General features: G+C 34.7%; 3 protein-coding genes, 1 non-coding gene and 1 pseudogene across 4 annotated transcripts; 4 read left to right on the top strand and 1 right to left on the bottom strand.

Moving 5' to 3' along the window:
* Positions 1-4,479: 4,479 nt before the first annotated feature.
* Positions 4,480-8,206, top strand: LOC120204123 (probable LRR receptor-like serine/threonine-protein kinase IRK). Its single transcript, XM_039204212.1, has 2 exons — positions 4,480-6,049; positions 6,488-8,206. The coding sequence occupies exons 1-2, from the start codon at positions 4,590-4,592 to the stop codon at positions 7,935-7,937; spliced, it is 2,910 nt and encodes a 969-aa protein (XP_039060143.1). The 5' UTR covers positions 4,480-4,589; the 3' UTR covers positions 7,938-8,206.
* Positions 8,207-8,663: 457 nt separating this feature from the next.
* On the bottom strand, positions 8,664-12,098 carry LOC120203987 (annotated as a pseudogene).
* A 2,547-nt stretch (positions 12,099-14,645) lies between these two features.
* Positions 14,646-16,031, top strand: LOC120204127 (transcription factor RF2b-like; the record flags this gene model as incomplete). Its single annotated transcript, XM_039204215.1, has 3 exons — positions 14,646-14,834; positions 15,113-15,197; positions 15,519-16,031. Coding segments are annotated over 3 exons (639 nt in total), but the record flags the coding sequence as incomplete, so codon positions are not given.
* A 3,112-nt stretch (positions 16,032-19,143) lies between these two features.
* LOC120204126 (40S ribosomal protein S26-1-like) lies at positions 19,144-20,953 on the top strand. The gene is made up of 5 exons (XM_039204214.1): positions 19,144-19,279; positions 19,377-19,469; positions 19,557-19,641; positions 19,726-19,859; positions 20,687-20,953. The coding sequence occupies exons 1-5, from the start codon at positions 19,277-19,279 to the stop codon at positions 20,756-20,758; spliced, it is 387 nt and encodes a 128-aa protein (XP_039060145.1). The 5' UTR covers positions 19,144-19,276; the 3' UTR covers positions 20,759-20,953.
* Positions 20,470-20,570, top strand: LOC120204274. Its single transcript, XR_005523926.1, has one exon. It is a non-coding gene; the product is annotated as a small nucleolar RNA snoR99 (small nucleolar RNA).
* Positions 20,954-21,424: the final 471 nt, after the last annotated feature.

Raw genomic sequence — 21,424 nt, 5'->3', positions numbered from 1 at the left:
CTCTTTGCAGGCAGCAGCCAAAATCATGATGAAGAAGACCATTAGTTCGAATAATTTAAAATTAAAAAATATTTTTAAAATCGAATAGTTTTAGGAAACAAATAACATTAGTTTAATTCGAGTCGTATTAAGTACTTAACAATTAATATCTTTGGTTGTTTTTCACATTTCTGTTAACCTGATGGCTTGCACTTGTGTTTTAGCAGTAATCCATCTCCTTCAGAGCTCATTCCTGCTCTTCGTACTGCTGGAAATCTTGTGATAGTATTCATTAGGCTTATTTTTTGAAAATGCAGTTCCTGAAACCTGTTTATATGATTAACTGTTGTTTTCACTGTTGTTTGAATTGAATGTACGTTCCTGATGAAAGCAATCAACTGAAGTTGCAGATCAATGCTCAAAATTGCCTCTAGAAGAATTTTTTTTATTTGAACAATGTTTTTTTTAATTGGAAGAGAAAGAACATAGACTAAATTCTAGTGAACAATGTTGAACTATGTTACATTTCATTTTAATTTTATAAAATTTGATTTATTTTTCTACACAATTTGTATCGTAATTAAATTTTAAGTTTATTTATTAGATAATATTACAGGATATTAAATTCGGGTAATAAAAATTAGAAATTGATATATACGAAATAAACACAACTAAAGGCGTAAAGATTGCGGTGTTTGACAAACTAAATGCCACTATAGAAAGATAATTAGCGGCTTTTATAAGAAAAATACCACTATAGAGCCTGACCTTTCATGACATTTGTAAGAAAAACGTTGTGATAGAGCTTGATCTTTCGTGGCGTTTGTAAGAAAAATGCCGCTATAGAGCTTGATATTGCGTGGCGTTTGTAAGAAAAATGTCGCTATAGAGCTTGACCTTTTGTGGTGTGTGGTGTTTTTCTTGAGCTTGACATTTTACGGCGTTTTCACAAACGTCGCTAACACATCATACATTAAATTTGAAACCGAACATGATCTGTTACATGTAGGGCCAAAGCTGCCTTTGGGGAGCTGCTAAACGAGCATGGGACTCTCATGGCAAAGCTTGAGCATTACTTTCAGGTTTTTCTCAGCTCGAACATCATTAATTAGACCAAGAATGGTGTTCTAATCTTAACCACAACTTGTGTTGTTTTTTTGTCTTCGGTGATCGTCGGCCAGCAACTGAGGCAAGCTTGTCCCGTCAAGACTGCTTCGCGTCCGATTCCGACGGTACGTGATCCTGCATGGTGGAGCCAGAGATCATAGGAGCTGAAGCTTGGTGGTGGTGGTGCATGCAAATTCGCCAAAGCTTTTGTCTTTTTACCATAACAAAACATAAATCGAGGAACATGGTTATATGTCTTGCTTTGTATGTGTGAGTGTTTATCCTAATAGAACTTTCAATGTGTGTTATTATACTAGGGGTCGGTAATTTAACCTAAAATCGATTGACTTCGACTTGATCCGATTAGAAAAGGACGAATTTTTTAAAAAGCTTCGAGTTTGTGTTGGGTCGGGTCAGGTTCGGGTGGAGGGTGAAAAAACTCCGACCCGACCAAGGGATAATAATGTGATTTCTTTAATAATGTTATTATTATTTTTAATTAAGTCTTTATTTTATATCGGGTCGATTCGGATTTATACTCTAAAAGTTCAGATTGTGTCAAAGTCGGTGAAGGATATATTTATTTTTCAGGTCGGTCGGGTGGAGGATATATAATTTTCAGATTGAGTTGAGTTAAGATGGAAGATATATATTTTTCGAGTCAAGTTGGATTGATAAAAAATCCAACTCAATCCAACCCGTCGCCAATTGTCATTCCTAATTATACTTCAATAGTTAATCTTCACTCAAATCCTATTCGGGTTTTAGAAGGGTTTTTTAGACCTGAAATCTCGCCTAATATTTAGATAAAAATCAACATTCGATTTGGTATAAGATATTTTAAAAAATTATTTTTTTGTAAAATAGGAATCTAACTAAAAAATATAAAGATAACAGGGTTATTATAATTGTCTCTAAACATACCAATGATAGTTATATTGTTATTTTGGGTTAAATCGATGATTTTTTATCATAAACTCAAATTTAATCTGATCTTATTCCTTAGAAAATTTGTTGCTAACGTTTAGATACTATCCCACATTGAATGAGAAATACCATTGGCATGGGTATTTATAGTGTTTATTCTTCTCTCTCTTGTTGATTGATAGAGAACAAGAGACCATCTCGTGTGCCACCGTGGTTCGTTTTGTCTTGTCTTGTGAATGAGGTCAAGGCTCATGGCTTGGACATGTCTGCGTGAATATTATCTTTTTAGAGAAAATTCGTAGAAAATTTCTAACCAACTAAAGAATATGAAAGAATTTTTATTCTAATATTAATTATATATTGTTTGATTTCTGTAAAATTAAAAATCATAACAGGCAGTTTCTGAAATTCTATATGATGTATTGGGACTTTTTTTTGTTATGTTCAAAGTAAATAATAAATTGTTTATTGTCCAGTTACAAGAGTAATTATAAGAGTTACGAACGACTAAAAATTAAATCACGAATTTGGATTGCTTTAGGGCCAGATTCATTTGTTAACAGCAACTGTTTCAACAAATATTAAATATGAAAAATTAAATCAGATATATATATATATATATATATATATATATATATATATATATGATTCTAGTTTGAATGTTTTGTCTCTGAGCCCAGCTTATAGATAGAGAAACAATGTTAGCTTCTCAACTCACTCAACACTCACAAATCTTCTCAACATTAAAGAAACTTTCTAAGTTTCTTTTCTCTAGTGCTATCAGAAGAGCAGTGCCACCGACAATTCACTCCGATTTCGAGTGTACAAATTCTCTGAGCGACGATGTTAAACTCGGGGGACGATCCGCCTATCGCAATAATTTCACACATCAAGACGAATTTATTTTTAAGGTAGTGGTTTCACCACTACACAATTCAGATTTTATATTAAGCTATTTTATTTAAATTGTCATGTCAGTGCTAACGGTGTGATTTTATAGTACACATATTTCTAACAAAATTCAAACTGAATTGAAGCTATTTTAATATATATATATATATATATATATATATATATATATATATATATTTGATCTTATAGAATCGAGTAAGATCGAAACTCGTCAAATCCAAGTTTCATATCCATACCTAAGATTGATAAAATTGGGCTTAATACCAAAATAAGTATCCAAAATATAACATTTTTTTTCTCTCGAATAGGTGTCTAAACTATTTTTCGACTCATCCAGGTGCCTAACATTATAAATGTTATCACTTTAGGTGCCTAAAATTACGAATGTTATCACTTTAGATGTCTCGGTAATTAAAAAAGCTCGTTGAGTGATACGTGTCACAATATGATAATTAAAAAAAACTTATTTTTTTATTTTTGAAAAAACCCTGATTTTTTAAAATATAAAAAAACACAAACCTTTAAAATCTCTTATTCTAGTCTCATTTACTCCAACCGTTGATCATCTCCGACCACCCATTTATCGACGACGGGCCACCTATACGTCTCCGACCACCCACTAATCACTAATCGATTACAACTCTTAATATTATCTCAAAACCTAAAATTCTCAAATCCCTTCATTTCAATCCTTAATCGACGGTTTGGTTATTTGGCCATTAGTGTGTTGGAGGGGGGTTGGACACGGGTAAAGAAGCAGCAGAGGAAAAAATAATAAAAAATTACTAATATTTTTTTATTTTTTAAGAAAAATAAAAATTTCAAAATTTCAAGTGACACATTTAATTTAACCGACTTTTCTAATAGTCGCTAGAATCGAAACACCTAAAATTATAACGTCACGCACCTAAAGTAGTAACGTTAGGTACTTGGATGAGCGAAAAAAATAGTTTAGGTATCTATTCGAGAAATCTAAAGTGATAACGTTTGTAACGTCAAGCACCTAAAGTAGTAACGTTTATAACGTTAGGTACATGGATGAGAAAAAAAATAGTTTAGGCACCTATTCGGAAAAAACAATATAGTTTGGGTATTTATTTTGGTATTAAGCTATAAAATTATAATAAAGTGACTAAATTGTTCAGAAAGATATAGTAAAGGGCGTTATTATAGAATTTAACCGAATTTCTTAAAGTGCACCCTCTCTTTCCGTTATTAAATTTGAGGGACAAAACCCAAGAGAAGCTTACAATTACCTCCAAACAAAGCCATTCCAATCTTTACTTCTCCCTCTTTCTATTTCTCTCTCTTCCCATCAATTCTTTTCTCCGGCGGCGACTCTTAACGGAACCCTACCGGCGACTCTCACCGGAACCCTACCGGCGGTGGTCCTTATAGCATTGGGTTTCCCCCTTCAAATGTTGACATTTCAAAGAAACTAAACACATGTTACCCATCTCTGTTTTTTTCAGTTCACAAGCTCCATTCCTCTTGTTGTCTAACTTGAAAAAAAAATTCAGCTTTCTCCTTTTCTGAAGTTGGTTTCTCGTTTATCTTCTGGGTTACTTTCCCCAGAGATTGTATTAGCCTCGGGTTTAACTTTTGTTTGAAGCTAAGTGAAAAAAGAATGGAGTTTTTGAAGTGCTGAAAGAGGAAACAAGAAGATGAAGATGAAAAAGCTCTCTAATTTCCTCTTGTTTTCGCTTGTTCTTTTATCCGTTGCTTCTTCCCAAGTGAGATCTTTAACTTTAACCCCATCATTGAACGATGATGTTTTGGGGCTAATAGTTTTCAAAGCAGACATTCAAGATCCCACCCAGAAGCTTTCCTCTTGGGACGAAGATGATAACAATCCTTGCAACTGGAACGGTGTCAAGTGTAACCCGAGGTTGAACCGGGTCACTGAGCTCAACCTAAACGGGTTCTCTCTTTCGGGTCGGATCGGCCGTGGCCTGTTGCAGCTCAAGTTCTTGAGGAAGCTTTCTTTAGCCAAGAACAACCTCACTGGAACCATGAGTCCCAACTTGGTGAAGCTTGAAAGTCTCAGAATCATTGACTTGAGTGAGAATTCCCTTTCTGGTTTTATCCCTGATGATTTCTTTGAACAATGTGGGTCATTGAAGTCTGTTTCTTTGGCTGATAACATGTTTTCTGGTAAGATTCCTGTGAGTTTAGGGTCTTGTGCTGCAGTTGCTTCTATCGACTTGTCTGGAAACCGGTTTTTGGGGTCACTGCCTGTTGGGATTTGGGGTTTGAGTGGTTTGAGGTCATTGGATTTGTCTGGTAACATGTTGGAAGGAGAGATTCCAAAAGGGGTTCAAGCTTTGAATAATTTAAGGTCCATTAATTTGAGCAAAAACAAGTTTTCTGGGCAGGTTCCTGATGAGATTGGGAGTTGTTTGCTGTTGAGATCAATTGATTTTAGTCGGAATTCGTTCTCGGGGTCCGTACCTCGAACAATGCAGAAGCTCAGCTTGTGTAGTTATCTGAACTTGAGTTCGAATTCGTTTTCCGGTGAGGTTCCCGAATGGTTAGGAGAGATGGGAAGTCTTGAGACTTTGGATTTATCAGTGAACAACTTTTCTGGTCAAGTTCCTGATTCTATAGGAAAACTTAAATCCTTGAAGGTGTTGAATTTCTCTGCTAACGGTTTCAATGGAAGCCTACCTGCATCGATGGAGAACAATGTGAATCTTTTGGCATTGGATTTTAGCCAGAACTTGATGACCGGTGAACTTCCCAGATGGATTTTTGATTCGGAGAATAAGGTTGGTGCAGATGTGGATAATGCCAGTTCAACTTCATTAGGTACCTGCCTTCAAAGAATTCAAGTCTTGGATTTATCTCGGAATTTGTTTTCCGGGGGACTATGTTTGGATACCGGGGCTTTAAGCAGCCTGAAGTTGTTGAATCTGTCAAGGAACTCCCTCGTTGGACCTATTCCAGGAACTATTGGAGAGTTGACGGCCTTGGATGTTCTTGATTTGAGTCGAAATCAGCTTAATGGAAGCATTCCTACGGAAATTGGAGGAGCTTACTCCCTTAAGGATCTTAGGCTCGATGCCAATATCCTAATCGGAAAAATTCCTACATCACTTGAGAACTGCACTTTGCTAAGGACTTTGTAAGTTTCTCTTCGAATATGATTAACTTCTCTTTTAATTTTAGGCTCGCTGTTGGCAATTGATTGACATTAATTAGCTCGATTTGTTGTTTATCGAATAGCTAATACTCGGAGACCATTATTATACTCAGATAGTTCCTTTTTAAATGCTAAGGTAATCTTTTGATATTTGAATTTTAATCTATTTGCTCACAGGTTGTATGAGTTTGGATTGTCATTGAAAAAAATACTTTTAAATTTGAAACATCCCATGTTATCGAGATTTCTCTGTTGCATTTGTGCCGACTTGTGATGTGGAAAACATGTTTAAGGCCTTTTCTGCAATGTATGGTAATTTTTATATGTATTTTCTTGATGACACATCTAAGCGAAAATTTGGTTGCTTCATTGTAATGTGCCGGTTAACATAGGGCTTCCTTCTGTTGTTGAATTGTATAGGATCATATCACACAACAAGCTGAGCGGTCCAATACCATCTGAAATCGGAAAACTGAGCAACCTAGAAACCGTGGACTTGTCTTTCAACAGCCTTTCGGGGACGTTGCCGAAGCAGTTGGCCAATCTTCCCCGTCTCTTATCTTTCAACATTTCTCACAACAATTTACAAGGAGAGCTACCCGCTGGTATATTTTTCAACACCATATCACCTACGGCTGTCTCCGGCAATCCCTTACTCTGTGGCTCTGCGGTCAACAAATCTTGCCCCGCAGTTCTCCCGAAACCCATTGTTCTAAATCCTAACACCACTGCTGATTCCATTTCTGGTGAATTACCTCCGAATGTTGGTCATAAAAGGATAGTTCTTAGTATCTCTGCCCTCATTGCCATTGGTGCTGCTGCTTTCATTGTTGTTGGAGTCATTGCCATCACCGTTCTTAATCTCCGTGTCAAGTCATCGACACCCCGGTCTGCAGCACCCCTCACATTTTCTGCAGGGGAGGAGTTTAGCCGTTCCCCTACTACAGATGCCAACTCCGGGAAACTTGTCATGTTCTCTGGTGAGCCCGACTTTAGTACAGGAGCACATGCTTTGCTCAACAAGGACTGTGAGCTTGGGCGCGGTGGGTTTGGAGCAGTTTACCGAACAGTTTTGCAAGATGGGCGCTCAGTGGCAATCAAGAAGCTCACTGTCTCAAGTCTTGTGAAGTCACAAGAAGAATTCGAAAGGGAAGTTAAGAAACTAGGGAAAATAAGTCACCCTAATCTCGTGGCGCTCGAGGGCTATTATTGGACTCCATCATTGCAACTTCTCATTTCTGAATTCGTGTCTGGTGGAAGTCTGCACAAACATCTCCACGAAGGACCGAGTGGAAATCACCTTTCTTGGCATGACAGATTCCGTATCATTCTAGGGACAGCGAAAAGCTTGGCTCACTTGCACCGATCGAACATTATTCACTACAATATAAAGTCAAGCAATGTCCTTATAGATGGTTCGGGCGAACCTAAATTGGGAGATTTTGGCCTAGCAAGGTTGTTGCCTATGCTAGACCGTTATGTTTTAAGCAGCAAAATCCAAAGTGCACTTGGCTACATGGCACCTGAGTTTGCCTGCCGAACAGTGAAAATAACCGAGAAATGTGATGTTTATGGCTTTGGTGTTTTGATGATGGAAGTGGTTACCGGGAAGAGACCTGTTGAGTACATGGAAGACGACGTGGTGGTGCTCTGCGACATGGTCCGAGAAGCATTGGAAGAAGGCAGGGTGGAAGAATGTGTTGATGGAAAGCTGCAAGGGAAATTCCCAGTAGAGGAAGTGATTCCGGTCATGAAACTAGGCTTAATCTGCACGTCGCAGGTACCATCAAACCGACCAGATATGGAAGAGGTAATTAAGATATTGGAATTGATCAGATGCCCTTCGGAAGGCCAAGAAGATTCGGGATGACTTTAACTAATACCTTGAGAAATTGCAAGATTTATGAAGGGGTTATCCGGCGAGGAAGAATCCGGTTTGTTCATTTCGTCAAAGAGAAGAAATATTTGTTTGTCGTTTTTGTTTCCGTTTTCCGTTTACATTCGTGGTTTCTTTTGTATGTTGTAGTTCAGTCTGCCGGATTCCTTTTCACCGGTTTCCATTTCCGGTACCCCTTTGGATATTGTAACCTAGTTAACTAATCTTCACTGTTCTTCATTTTTTTGTTCATTGGCATTGTCTATTGTATCGTTAGGTAATGTACTGTCATTTGTCATTTATATCTTTTGGACTTGCTCATAAATGAGACATGCACGTGTTCCTTTTGAGTTTCGAGCTCGACATAGACTCAATTTTAGGGTAGTCAACCAGAAGTTTACCGTTCGAGCTTGGAGCTTGACATAGACTCGATTTTAGGGTAGTCAAACAAAAGGTCACTGTTCGGTTTTCGAGCTCGAAATAGACTCGATTTTAGGGTAGTCAACCCAAAGTTCACCGTTTGGATTTCGAGCATAGCCTGACTTGATTTTAGGTTAGTGAACCGAAAGTGATATTCTTAGAAAAAATGTTGGTCCCAAGATATTGGAATTTTCATATTCAACTATGCACATGGGGCTCGTTTCTTAATATATTTAGTAACAATTTTATGTTCATTCATACATGCATGCATCATGCATGTATACATACATACAATAAATTTCAGTCCTCGATTTTTGGGTAAAGCTTAGCAGGAAGTCCCATGGCAGGGTATGGCATAGGTGATCGGATAATAGGCTCATCAGGGATCATCTTGGTCCAGCTATACTTTGTCACAGGATGATGAATAATCAGCAATGACTCAACTCCAGCGAATTCGATTCCGGCACAAACTCGAGACCCTGCTCCAAACGGCACGTAAGTGTATGGATGGAATGCTTTCGACGAGCCCTCGAATCTCGATGGATCGAACTTCTCTGGATCCTCGAATATGTTGCTGTCCATGTGAGTTCCGGCGCCACCCAAAATATTCGTAGCTAAACAGTAAGCAAAGGAAGGAGTTATAGATGTTGAGATTTGAAACTCGAGATCGGTTCGAATTCGAGGGGATTATTTTACCGGCCATCCTTTGGGAATGTGGTGGCCACCGAAGGTAATGTCTTTGGTCACAAACCTGAAACTGCCAAGCATTGGGGGACTGACCCTCATGAGTTCTTCAGCTGCTCTCCATGTATATCTCATCATCTGAATTTCATTCCATGTGAGCTTTCCACCATTTCTTTTAATGGCTTTAAGAACTTCATTTTGCTCTACACAATGATAAAAATGTCGGTTTCGAGATGATGTTGAAAGGACTATGAAGTTCATTCCTTTTAATTTGAACAAAAAATTACGGTCGATAATTCTACCGAAGAAAAAGAGAAAACAATCTGATTGAAGATAACTATAGACCGACTGTCAGCCCTTTCTATATCTTGACGTAAGGGTTTATATATAGATCCTTAACGTTAATATCAGCCCAGATTCATAACGATTATCCGTAGACAGACAATACGAAGAGACTCCATTGTCAGTAAATCACGTAGACTTTTCAGTGATCGCATCATGAGATCATAGTCGATCGTAAGATATAAAAACTAGAATTTTTTGAAGAATTCTAGAGCATGTGAAATGAGAAAGATAACGAGCGAAAAAAGTATAATCATTACAATTAAATTTTTGTCCCTTCCCAAAAAAAATTTTGGACACGGTCAGTTTTGAAATTAATGGAATTAAGTTTGACCTCAATTTATGTAATTTAATTACTATTTAAGATTTTTGAATTTTAAAATTAGTAAAATTAAACCTTTAATTTCTAAATTTTTATAATTTAATTACTTTTTAGGATGTACTTGATATAAAGTTAAATAACAGTCCCTCTTACACTTCAATCCTGACTCTGTTCTCGAATAAAAATATAAGGGTAAATTACTCATTTAGTACCTAAATTATTATTTTTATTTATTTTAATACTTAAACTTTTATTTTTTTTCCAAAACTATACCTAACCGTTTTTGTTTCATTTTAGTGCTTCGACGTTAAAAACTTAACGCGTTTAGTACATAAACTATCAGTTTTGGTTCATTTCAGCCATATATCCTTAACGTTAATGTCAACCTAGATTCATGATGATTATCCGTAGGCAAATAATATAAATACACTCCACTATTAATAAATCACTTGAATTTTTTAATGATCATGTCGTGAGATCATAATTGATCAGAGAAGATATAATACTAAGATGTTACAAAAAATTCTGGAGTATGTGAAACGAGAAAGATAACATATGAAAGAAGTATAATCGGGGACAAATCCACATGTTATGAGGGTAATGGCCCCTCAAACATTGATGGTCTAATTACCTTTTGAGTCACTTATAGTTTTAAAATCATTACAATTAAGTTTTTATCCATCCCATTTTTTTTGAAATTATTTTGGGTTATGTAAGTTTTAAAACTAATGAAATTAAAATTCAACTTAATTTATTTGATTTAGTTATTTTTTTAAGATTTTTGAATTTTTGAAAATTGATAAAACATAACCTTTAATCTCTTATTTTTTGTGATTTAATTATTTTTTAGGACTTATTTGATATAAAGTTAAATAACAGTCCTCCTTATAGTTCAATCTTGGCTCCGTCATACATAGAGATGACAATTTAACCTTAAATTGATGGCTTCGGACTCGACCTGATTTTATAGGGTCAGATTTTAAAAAAATAGATTTAAGTTAGGCGGGTCAAATTTTTTAACAGAGTGAGGTCAAGACAAGTCGGTTCAGGTAGAAGATTAAAAAACTCTAACCCGACCTGGGGATAATAATGTAATTTCTTTAAAAAAAATTATTATTTTTAATTAAATCCTTATTTTATACTTAGTTGGGTCGAATTTATATTCTAAAAAATTAGATCGGATCGAAATCATATGAATTATATATATTTTGGATCGGTTTAAGTAGGGTGAAGGATACATAATTTTAATGTCGGATTGGATTAATAAAAACCCGACCTTTGACCATCCCTAGTCCTGTAATAAAAATATAAATACGAACCTTGGAGCACCTTGTTTGAAACCTCTGCATCCCTAGAGAGATGTCTGATGAAAAGTGTCAACAGAGCAGCAGTAGTATCATGGCTAGCCATGATCAACGAGAGGAAGACATCAACGATCTCATCTTCCGACAAAGGTTGTCCGTTTTCGTCTCTCAAAGCGAGGAGACATGACACGATGTTGTCGTCCGTCGGTTCCACGGCCCCTTCGTCTTCTTGTTTCTTCCTAGAAATCACTATTTCCGAGAGCTTTTAGTAGAGCCTTCGACGTGCTTGCATCTCTTGGTGGAACACTGTGCCTGGGAAATCCAAAGGGATTCCCCACACTCCTTTCACCGTGAGCGTGAAGTCCTTTAACAGTTCGTCTTTCTCATTTCCGTCTCTTAATCAAAACAAATTAGCTGCAGGTAACGTTGAATGTTATCTTCTTCATTAGTGCAGGTCCGTCTCTTAACGGATCTCGACTCGACTCGACTTAAAAGGGAAACTCGAATTCGATCTCGACTCGATTACTTTAAACAAATAAACAATTGGCACAAGATCAATACCTTGAGCAACTGGTGCTGCACCAATGAGTCCATTTTAGCAGCAAACCGTTGAATGTTTTCCGGTCTCAAAAAGCCAACAATTGCACCCCTAACAAGCTTATGTCTCGACCCGGACATCTCAAACAGGCTGTTCTTCCCAAGCAACTTAACCACCGACGCCGGTTGATTCGACGAGAGGCCGTTATACCCGCCGCCGAACACGAACCGGTTCACGGCTCGACCCGTCACGATAACCATTTTCGACCACAGGATCGGTGTCTTGAACACCGGTCCGTAATTTTCGACACGGCTCAGTATCCATCGTTGGGTCTGGTCTTGCTTCTGTGCCTTCACGAAGCTTATCGTCTCTCCGATGAGTGGATACCCTAGTGAACCGGGCGCAAGGTTTCGGGTTGCAGGTGGTGGTGAGACTATTATGAGCTTGAAGAAGATGAAGAGAGCTAATGAAGCTCCCAGGATTGTGGATATGAACTGCGGGTTGAAGATGAAGAAAGGGTCTTTAATGGAGGACAAGACCTCCATTTTTGTTAGGGTTTTTTTTTATGGTTTTTGTTTAAAGAATCGGACATGGCCATTTATAGAGACAAAAACACAACGCCAGTGTCTTGTGAAAATGTTTTTATCAGATTTCAGTTATGAAACAGTGTTTTAGTTTGAAATGTTTTTTGTTTTATAATGGAAAATTGAGTTAATTGGAGTGTATATTACGACTCTCGATAAATTGGGTAAGTGTAAGATAATATCGGTTTAAATATAACTTTCAATCATTTGATATTAAATGCTCACATCTCTAACATTCCTGTCTGGTGCTTGAGCTCGGGACCTCAATAAATAACAACAATTTATTTACTACCAAGATCGCTTGGTCCGTGCCTAAGTTGATCTTTAAACCTTTGAATCTAAGTTCATCCTCAAAATATCACTCACATCCTATATTGATCCCTAAACTTTTGATTGTTTCAATTTCTTCCCCTAACTTTTGAATGATTTCGGGAACATTATTGGATCGTTCAAAAGTTTGAGACTAATTTAGAATCAGGGTTATAGTGATGAATTTAAAATGTTCAAAAGTTTGGAGATCATTTGGAATAAGAGTCATTATTTTGGGATGAAATTGGAATATTTAAAAGTCTAAGAACCAATTTGGAGTGAGGGACATAGTATGGAGACATGTAATGCAATTAACTCTATGAATTTTGATTTTCTTTCTTGGTCGAATTCGGTTTTGGTCCCCTTTACTATGTACAAATTTAGGATCTAGTATCTTCATTTGAATTTGTCCTTAGTTTAGACTTAGTCCTATTTTTATAATGTCATTAGATAGAGAAAATAGTCAATGTTGCTGTCATTTGATTTTGATTGGTTTTGAATATTTTTTTAATAATACGGTATAATATTCAATCTCATTTGAAAACTTGATTTCATACGTTTTGAATTTTGTATTTTGTAATAAACCATCGTAATATAATAAATTTTGACATTTTATAATTTCATCTCATCATAAAATAATTTAGGGGCCTCGTTTTAAAAAGTAACACATGACATTCATTTCTTTCGAGACGGGCCTGATAATATCTATATTATCTAGATTCATTTTCATCCATAACTCGAATGATATTAAGTGTTTAAATATCAACCTATCTAAACTCAATCAATGTTTATATATATTTTTATTTAGAAAAATGTTTATAGGGTTTTCAAGTTATTTTCTTTTATCTAACACAAAAACTATTTATATCTATACTATAAAAAGCTAATTATAAATTAAATAAAAATAGAATTCGACTTGATTCACATAATTCTACTTTTAAACGAGAGAACTGAAAATAAAAATGGTAAATTACGTATTTAGTATCTAAACTATTAATTTTGAATCATTTTAGTACCTAAACTTTTAATTTTTTTAAAACCATGACTAAACTTTAGTATTTATTTCATTTTAGTACAATTGTTCAAAATTTAACGTTAATGTTTTTGAAAATTGAAAGTTTGGGTGTTAAAACGGGCCAAAACTTATAGTGTAGTGTACTAAACATGTTAAGTTTTTAACGGTGGGTACTAAAATTAAATAAAAATTAAATGTTAGATATGATTTTGAAAAATTGAAAGTTTAGATACTAAACGGACCAAAACTAATAATTTAGGTACTAAATGTGTAGTTTACCCAAAGAAAAAACCAAACTAAATCTAAGGCGGTCGAACCAAAACTAAATTGTACGAAGTTTTATGATCTAATCGATGAAATGTATGAATGTTTTATGATCCAATTGATGTCAATTTTATGGGTTCCCCCCAAACAGTTCTACGTTCATTTGTATGAATCATGCATGCTTATCAGCTCATACCGGGTTAGTACTTGGTAGAACTAATGAAATGCATGGAATTTCAATGTTCCATGAAGTATTCGAGTAACCATAAGTATTGAATTGCATAATTTTAGTTGTAAATCAGATAAAAATGTGTACTGCGTTATCTCTGTAAAAGATAGCCAAGTGTATTGTGTGTTTAGGGAGTTTTACCATGTTTTGGGTTGTTTCACTATCTAATTGTGTGCTGGTACGGTTATCATTAGGACATATTTTGTGTCGGTATCAGTATCACTTAGCATTCGCTTCATAAATACTCCGAGTTCACGTGTCAGTATCACTGAACATTTGCCTCGTACATACTCTCAGTTCATCATTGATTAATCTGAAAATACTGGCATGTAGATTGTCACTTGATCTGCAAAATGACTTTATTGGCAGTTATGGTTTTGTTTGAAATATTTTTCCATTTTGCACATTTGGCCGCTTATAGCTTTGTTTAAGTGTGAATTGTAGGCAATGAAACTTTCAATAATGGGTCTAGTTAGGTCATGTTTTCGAAAGTTATGACCTTTTTCCGTTCATGTTTTGTTTGAAGCTTCTGAACTCGACTGTTTTATTCATCTATTATTGCTAAGGCGTAACTTGCCGTAGATGTGTGGTGAGGTGGCTGAGCTAGAGTATTTTCATCCCTCTGTTCACCACCCCTCACCTAGTTGGAATGGTAGTTTTGTCTCATAGATTTAACGATTGCTTATTGTGAGGTGAGTCGGGGTTTACATTGAGGTTTGCCACTAAGAAGCTACGTAAGTTTTGTAGGATCATTGCAAACAGGCAGTCCGCTGCTTGCTCTAAAGAGAGGAAACCTCGATATATGTCTGAACTAGAGAGAAAAGTTCAAACACTTCAAACAGAAGCAACTACTCTTTCTGCGCGACTAACCCTATTCCAGGTTTTCCTCGAACACCTACCTTTCTCATTGCACCATTCTTGAGCTTGATTGTGGTTACTATTTGTGTTCCTTCCTATGAAAATGTCATATCAACATTTTAAACAATCAAGGGAGAAGTATGCATACACCTCTTAGGTTTGATACAAAATGCATTTACGTTTATTGACCTCACGGAGCAATCGACACTTGGCAATTCTATTTTTTAATCAATAAATTGCTTTTTTTGCAATTGGGTTCCAGTTCAAATCCGAGTTTTAACAGTCTATGTTCAAATCCAGAGAGATGTGACAAGCTTGACTACGGAGAACACTGAACTTAAGCTTCTGCTACAGGCTATGGAACAACAGGCTCGGCTACGTGACGGTATGTTCTATCCTAACTAATTTACTCAATTCTCTCTAAGACGCATGCTTTCGTAAATGTATAACTACTCAAGTTAAGCAGTTTGTTATACCTTATTTACTAATACAAACCAGCATCGACACTAGTTTTAAATCAGGGATGCCTTTTTGTAAGTAGTGTTCTTGGCATTAATTTTAGTGTTCAAACTTCGGGTGCCATTAATGATGTTCCATGGAGATGTTAGTCGTGTTTGTATCATGTCCCGGTTATTTCACTCGGAAAACTATTGCGAACAGTTGTTAACTGGCTATTGTTTTTCTCATTGTTTGCTTCTGACCACAGCTTTCAGTGGACAACTGAAGAAGGAAGTAGAGACGCTCAAGCTTGCCACCAGAGAAGCAACACCCACGGGTTTGGGAATGCACAATATACCATACACACAATCTTCCTTCTTTCTTCCCCAGCCACGGCATATTCAAGTCGACACCCAGAATATACAAATGCCACCATTTCATCCCTTCCAATCTAACACGTTTACGACTAATCAGCCCGCGGTAGGTGCCTCATATTCACATTCGTTTTCCGATATGATGCAACAGGATCCTCTCGGCCAACTGCAGGGGCTTGATATCAGTAGCAGGGGTTCCCACTCTGTGAAATCCGATGGCTCATCGATTTCTGCCAGTGAAAGCAGTGGAACATTATGATACAAAAAATCCCTCGCCTGCACCGTCTCCTTCCCTATTTGTTGAAGTGTTCATAGGCTGACCTTATTGACATCGAGAGGTACAATCCGATCGAATTCGATTCTTTTAACAGTTTCGTTTCTGAGATTTCAGTTTTGATGTAGCTTTGCTAGGTGTAGGGTAATGCAGTATCATCTTGGACCAGCTGCTACCATTGTATTATCTGCTATAAGTACTATTCAAATGAATCCGAAATTTAATTCAATTAGTTCATGTAATCGTTCTTAAGAGATGATATTTAGGCCTATAATCATTGGGCACCAAATACATTATTAATGGAATCAACCTTGTATTTGAGCAATAATGGCTTTTGAGGCTACACCCTATGGTTTAAGAATGATGAAATAAAGTTTATAGCGAAATAGTATGCACAGATCTTATTTTTTTTTCCTTAAAATTGAGTCATATGTAATTTACATATCAACATGACACTAATTTGACTAAGGGTGATTAATGAGTTGAGTAACTTGTGAGTTGCTCGAATTTGATTAGGTCAAAGTTCAACTTGGATTGATTCGATTCGAACTGAGTTCGACTCGAGTCCTAAACGAATTGAGTTGAGTAAAGTTCAACTCGACTCGTTAAATTTAGTTTGGTGATAGCAAACACCAATTAATGGATTGAAGAGATGTTAGTTTCCTTATTTTTAATATTGATTATGTATCGTTGAACTTCTTTTTTTCTTTTTAAGAACGTTTTTATTACGTTAGTTTGATGTATTTGTGGATTGTTACCGTAGTTTTAATATGTTAATTTGTATATTTGTGGATTGTTACTTTGGAGTTTATAAATTGAGATTGCTTCCTACACTCTTTTGATAAATTTTTAGTTAAATTTATTAATCTATGTTTACATTAAGTTCTTTATTACAATAGTAAATTTTACCTATAGTTATAAAAATAAAGTAAAATTTCTAGTAAGTTTAACGAGCAACGAGTTAAGCACCAAGTTTTTTTAACGAGCACGAGTTGAGTAAAATTTTAACGAGTTTGGCGAGCAACGAATCAAGTCGAGCAACAAAATTTCTTAACGATCACGCATTGAACATTGCCATTGCCCAACTCGTGATTTACTCGCTCGACAAGCACACTTTTGTTTGGTTTTAGAAAATATAAGCTATTTTTATCTTTATAGAAAATAGAAAACGTCGAAGAAAATGTGTTTTGTTGTAAATTTGAAAAATGATTCCTGGAAAATGAAAAAAAAAATAAGCGAAAATGTAAAAACATAAAAAAGTTGTTTTCAATATTTTCATTAAAATTGTTTTAAAAATTCAAAAAAAAAAGAAATATTATATTTCGATTTTTAACTTAACTTACACATGTTTAAATAATTCTAACAATAATTTTTTGATTTAATGATATCTGAAACCCTTAAATTTTTGTAAAAAAATCAATATGGTCCTTAAACTTTTTTTGCATTCAATGTAATCATTAAATTAATTTCTTTAATAATTTAATTTAATAATATTTTTATATTTAATTTATTGAATATCTTAATAATTGTGTATATTTTTAATTTAAATAAATTTTAATTTCTTTAAAAATTAATAAGTCCTCAAACTTTTTAAAATAATCAATTAAGTCCCTCTACCACATCATCTTCCATTGAGTACTGTCAAAACAGTATCGTGAACTGTCAAATCAGTATTGTAGACTGTCATGTAAGTTTGTGAAGTGCCATGTAAACATCATGACAATCAACGTTTGATTCCGTTGTTTAAAGAGTTAGATTAATTTTTTTTCTCTAAGTTTAACGATCACATTCGGTGTAAAAAAAGTTCAAGGACTACACTAATTATGTTTCTCAAAAGTTTGAGGGTCTCAGTTACTGATAAACATATTCTTTTATGTTAATGACACTTTTGTGTGCTATTACTTATAACATTATTTTTGTGTATTTTTAAAATTTAGTTAATGTCTAATATGTATTAACATTATATTCTTATTATAAGTTAAAATAAATTTTGTTTTATAGAATTTCTTATCAATTTTATTGTTTTATATTTGTACAACTCATATGTTAAAATTATGTAATGTTTTTTTTAATAATTTTAATTTAATTTAATTATTTAATAATTATTCTTTCTATTTATATTTTAAAAATTAGATATCAAATATATTTTTAGTATTTTTAGTTTTGAATTCAAGTTTTAATTAATATTAACCAAACATGTTTTCTAATTTTCAAAAATTGAAAATGAAAACTATTTTTTAAAAATAAAAATAAAAAATGTTTTCTAAAACTAAATTCAAATATTCTAAAATGTGAATGATTCAAGTTTAAGATAATCAAAATCTCTAGTTAATTGTATCACATGTTCTTAAATTATGAATTTTATTTTAAATCGGTTCTCAATTTTTTGAATATTCTAATTTTATCTTCAAATTATAACCCTCATTTTGAATGTGTTCCAAGCTTTTGAATCTTTCAATTTCATCATTGAATTCATCCAAATATATAATTAATTTCAACCGTAGTTTAACCCATTTTTAAACATATAATAATATAGCTTGACATAACGATTTTATTAACAGGGTATGCAATTAACATATACTGATAGTTTGGGATGGATTTGAAATGTTTATGAGTATGAGAACTAATTTAGAATAAGAATCATAATTTAGGGAGCAAATTAAAATGTTCAAAAGTTTAAATATTAATTTTAAAAGTCATAGTTTAGAGATTAATTGAAATATTCGGAAGTTTAGAGATTAATTTAAAATAAGAATTATAATTAGAGTACATAACATCATTAACTCTGAAATCTAAACCCATTCGACAATCTTAAAACTAAAAGGAATAAACTACATGTTTAGTAATTTAACTTTACTTTCTCTCATATTTCACTCATCATATTTTTATTTTTTTTTTAATTTACTCACTAAACTTTATAGATTGATTTTTTTTTGTTATTCCGCCATTAAATAATTAATAATGTTATTACATGATCGTATTTTAATCAAAATGACATCATTTTTAGTCTAATTTTTTTTAGGATTTAGAACGACATTGTTTTGTTGTAAGTTACCATGTCTTAACATTGTTTAATTATTAACGACAGAGTGATAAAAAATTCAATCTATAAAGTGCAATGAGTAAATTGAAAAAATTGAAAGATGTTGAGTGAAATAGGAGAGAGACTAAAGTTTAGTTACCAAAGGTGTAATTTACTCAAACTAAAATTAAACTTTTGGGGTAAAAATTGAAAACAAGAAAAGTACAAAGGCCTAAAAGAAAATTAGGGTTTCAGACTTCATTAGAGATACTCTCCTATAAAGACTGCATTTTTGCCCAAAATCATATTCTTCCCCAGCCGGCAGAAGCAGAGAGCCTACACTTTAATCTCAAACAATGGTTAGATTTCGTTTCATCTGTATTTTAAGCATCTGGGTCTTTGTAAAAAATCAATCTTTTTGCTCAATTTTGATCTCTTTGATTGTTTTTTTCTTAGACTTTCAAGCGTAGGAATGGTGGTCGCAACAAGCACGGCCGTGGCCATGTCAAGTTCATCCGCTGCTCTAACTGTGGAAAATGCTGTCCCAAGGTACCTTACATCTGATTTTCTCATCTGGGTATCTGTTTTTTTTCTATATGTTTTTTGTTTTTATTGATTTTTTTTGGAACTTAATAGGATAAGTCAATCAAGAGGTTTCTTGTGAGGAACATTGTGGAGCAAGCTGCTGTCAGAGATGTCCAGGAAGCCTGCGTCTATGACAGTAATTTTTACTTAATTTCTTGATACCGAACATGTTTGGATTTATTGTTTGGTGATTGATTGATTGGTTGTTGTTGTTATGTAGCCTACACTCTGCCGAAGCTGTATGTGAAGATGCAATACTGTGTTTCATGTGCGATCCACTCCCATGTCGTGAGGGTTCGATCTCGTACCGACAGGAGGAACCGTGATCCACCCCAGCGTTTCATCAGGCGCAGGGTATGCCCTTTTCTAACCTATGATTTGATGTTTGTTACTTTTAGTGATCTTTTTATATGTGAATAAAGTTCCTTTAGCTTGCTTTGTTTGTTTATCATTTTCTTGTATCTCATGATAAAAGATTTGTAAATGTCTCATTTAAAGGTATGTTTCTGTTACCATTTAGTGTAGTGTTTTCAATGGAATTTGAACCATTGAAATTGATAATCGTTTGTAGATTTATCGACCTATGAATCCATGACTGTTGTTAGATTAGTTTGTATTTTTGCTTTGTTGTAGCAAATGAATTTTTGAGAATTCGTCGAAGACTCTGCCCCTTTTAAGTTTTCAGTGATTTACGAATGGGAAGTAGTTCTTAATATCTAATAGTCATCTGAATCACTTTGTGGTTTGCCCCTCCTGATGGCTTATTGATCATTATGGGGTGGTAGATTTGGAAACATTTTCGGGTAGCGCTATATGCCTCTCATTTGTATAACTCTCTGTAGTATGTTATAGGATGCTATTCATTCGGATAAACTTTTGCTGGCGTGGTAGATATTCCAACATTTCAGATTGTGATTCATGAGAGCATCATTATAATGGTGTTCCCCTACAGCTGAAATTCCAAGTGCTTTAGGGATGAACGGGTCACTTATATGTAATATCCATCTATCATTTTGTCAGTTGCCTTTTTGGGTGGCATGCTGATCATTATAAGATGGAAATCGGCTTTACATAGATGTCGGTTGCCTATTCTGTGTTGATTTTTGTTTGTTTCCAATGTTTTCTCAACCACTTGTATTCAATAGCTTCATTAATTTTGTATGTTATCTTGATTTTACCAGGATGATATGCCAAAGCCTGGACAGCCTGGCCAAGCCCCTCGTCCTGGTGTTGCGGTTCCTCCTCGTGCTTAAGCTTCCTCAAGTTTTGGATGGATTTCCATTGTGTTTTACTTTGAAATGTGCACTTGAGTTATGTAGACTTTTAGTTGTGTAGGAAGGTTTTGATTGGTTGAAACTTATTCGCATTACAAAATTTTTTGTTAAGCTATAATTGTTGAGAAAACTAGTTGGATTCTCATAATTTCGATTCATTTGCTTTTGGTTCTACAAAATAGCTCTAACTTATTCTTAAAACACCAGTTACCAATTGAGATATTGTTCGTTTACAGTACGTTATTATCGACGCTAGACTCGAGCTAGCCGAAGTTGGAAGCTTTGTTCAAAGTCAGTTGAGTTTTAGTACTTTTGTTAAGTTTAACTTGGTAAAGAACCGGGCAACATTTGCACGACATCGATGCTCATACTTTGCTGGGTTGATTAAACACGAAATTCTTAGCAAATGAGCAGAGTTTGAACAAAATGCTACAAACAATTTACAGATCATCTTAGATTTGGTTGCTACTGGCATCTGTCTCCTACATGCTTGATTCTCATCTCAGCTAAACACATGTTTGAATTTGAACAACTCAAGCCATCTGATCACAGAAGTTATATAAAATGCTTTCTGGGTTCGGAATTTTCAGTGAAGATATGTGATTGTTCGGAAATCCGATGCATCCGACTGCCATGGAAGTCTGT

This window comes from Hibiscus syriacus, unplaced genomic scaffold, assembly GCF_006381635.1.
Source record: "Hibiscus syriacus cultivar Baekdansim isolate YM2019G1 unplaced genomic scaffold, ASM638163v2 tig00010533_pilon, whole genome shotgun sequence".
Lineage (NCBI taxonomy): Eukaryota > Viridiplantae > Streptophyta > Magnoliopsida > Malvales > Malvaceae > Hibiscus > Hibiscus syriacus.
The sequence above is the reverse complement of the archived record's forward strand: the minus strand, read 5'-3'. Positions and strand labels throughout refer to the sequence as shown.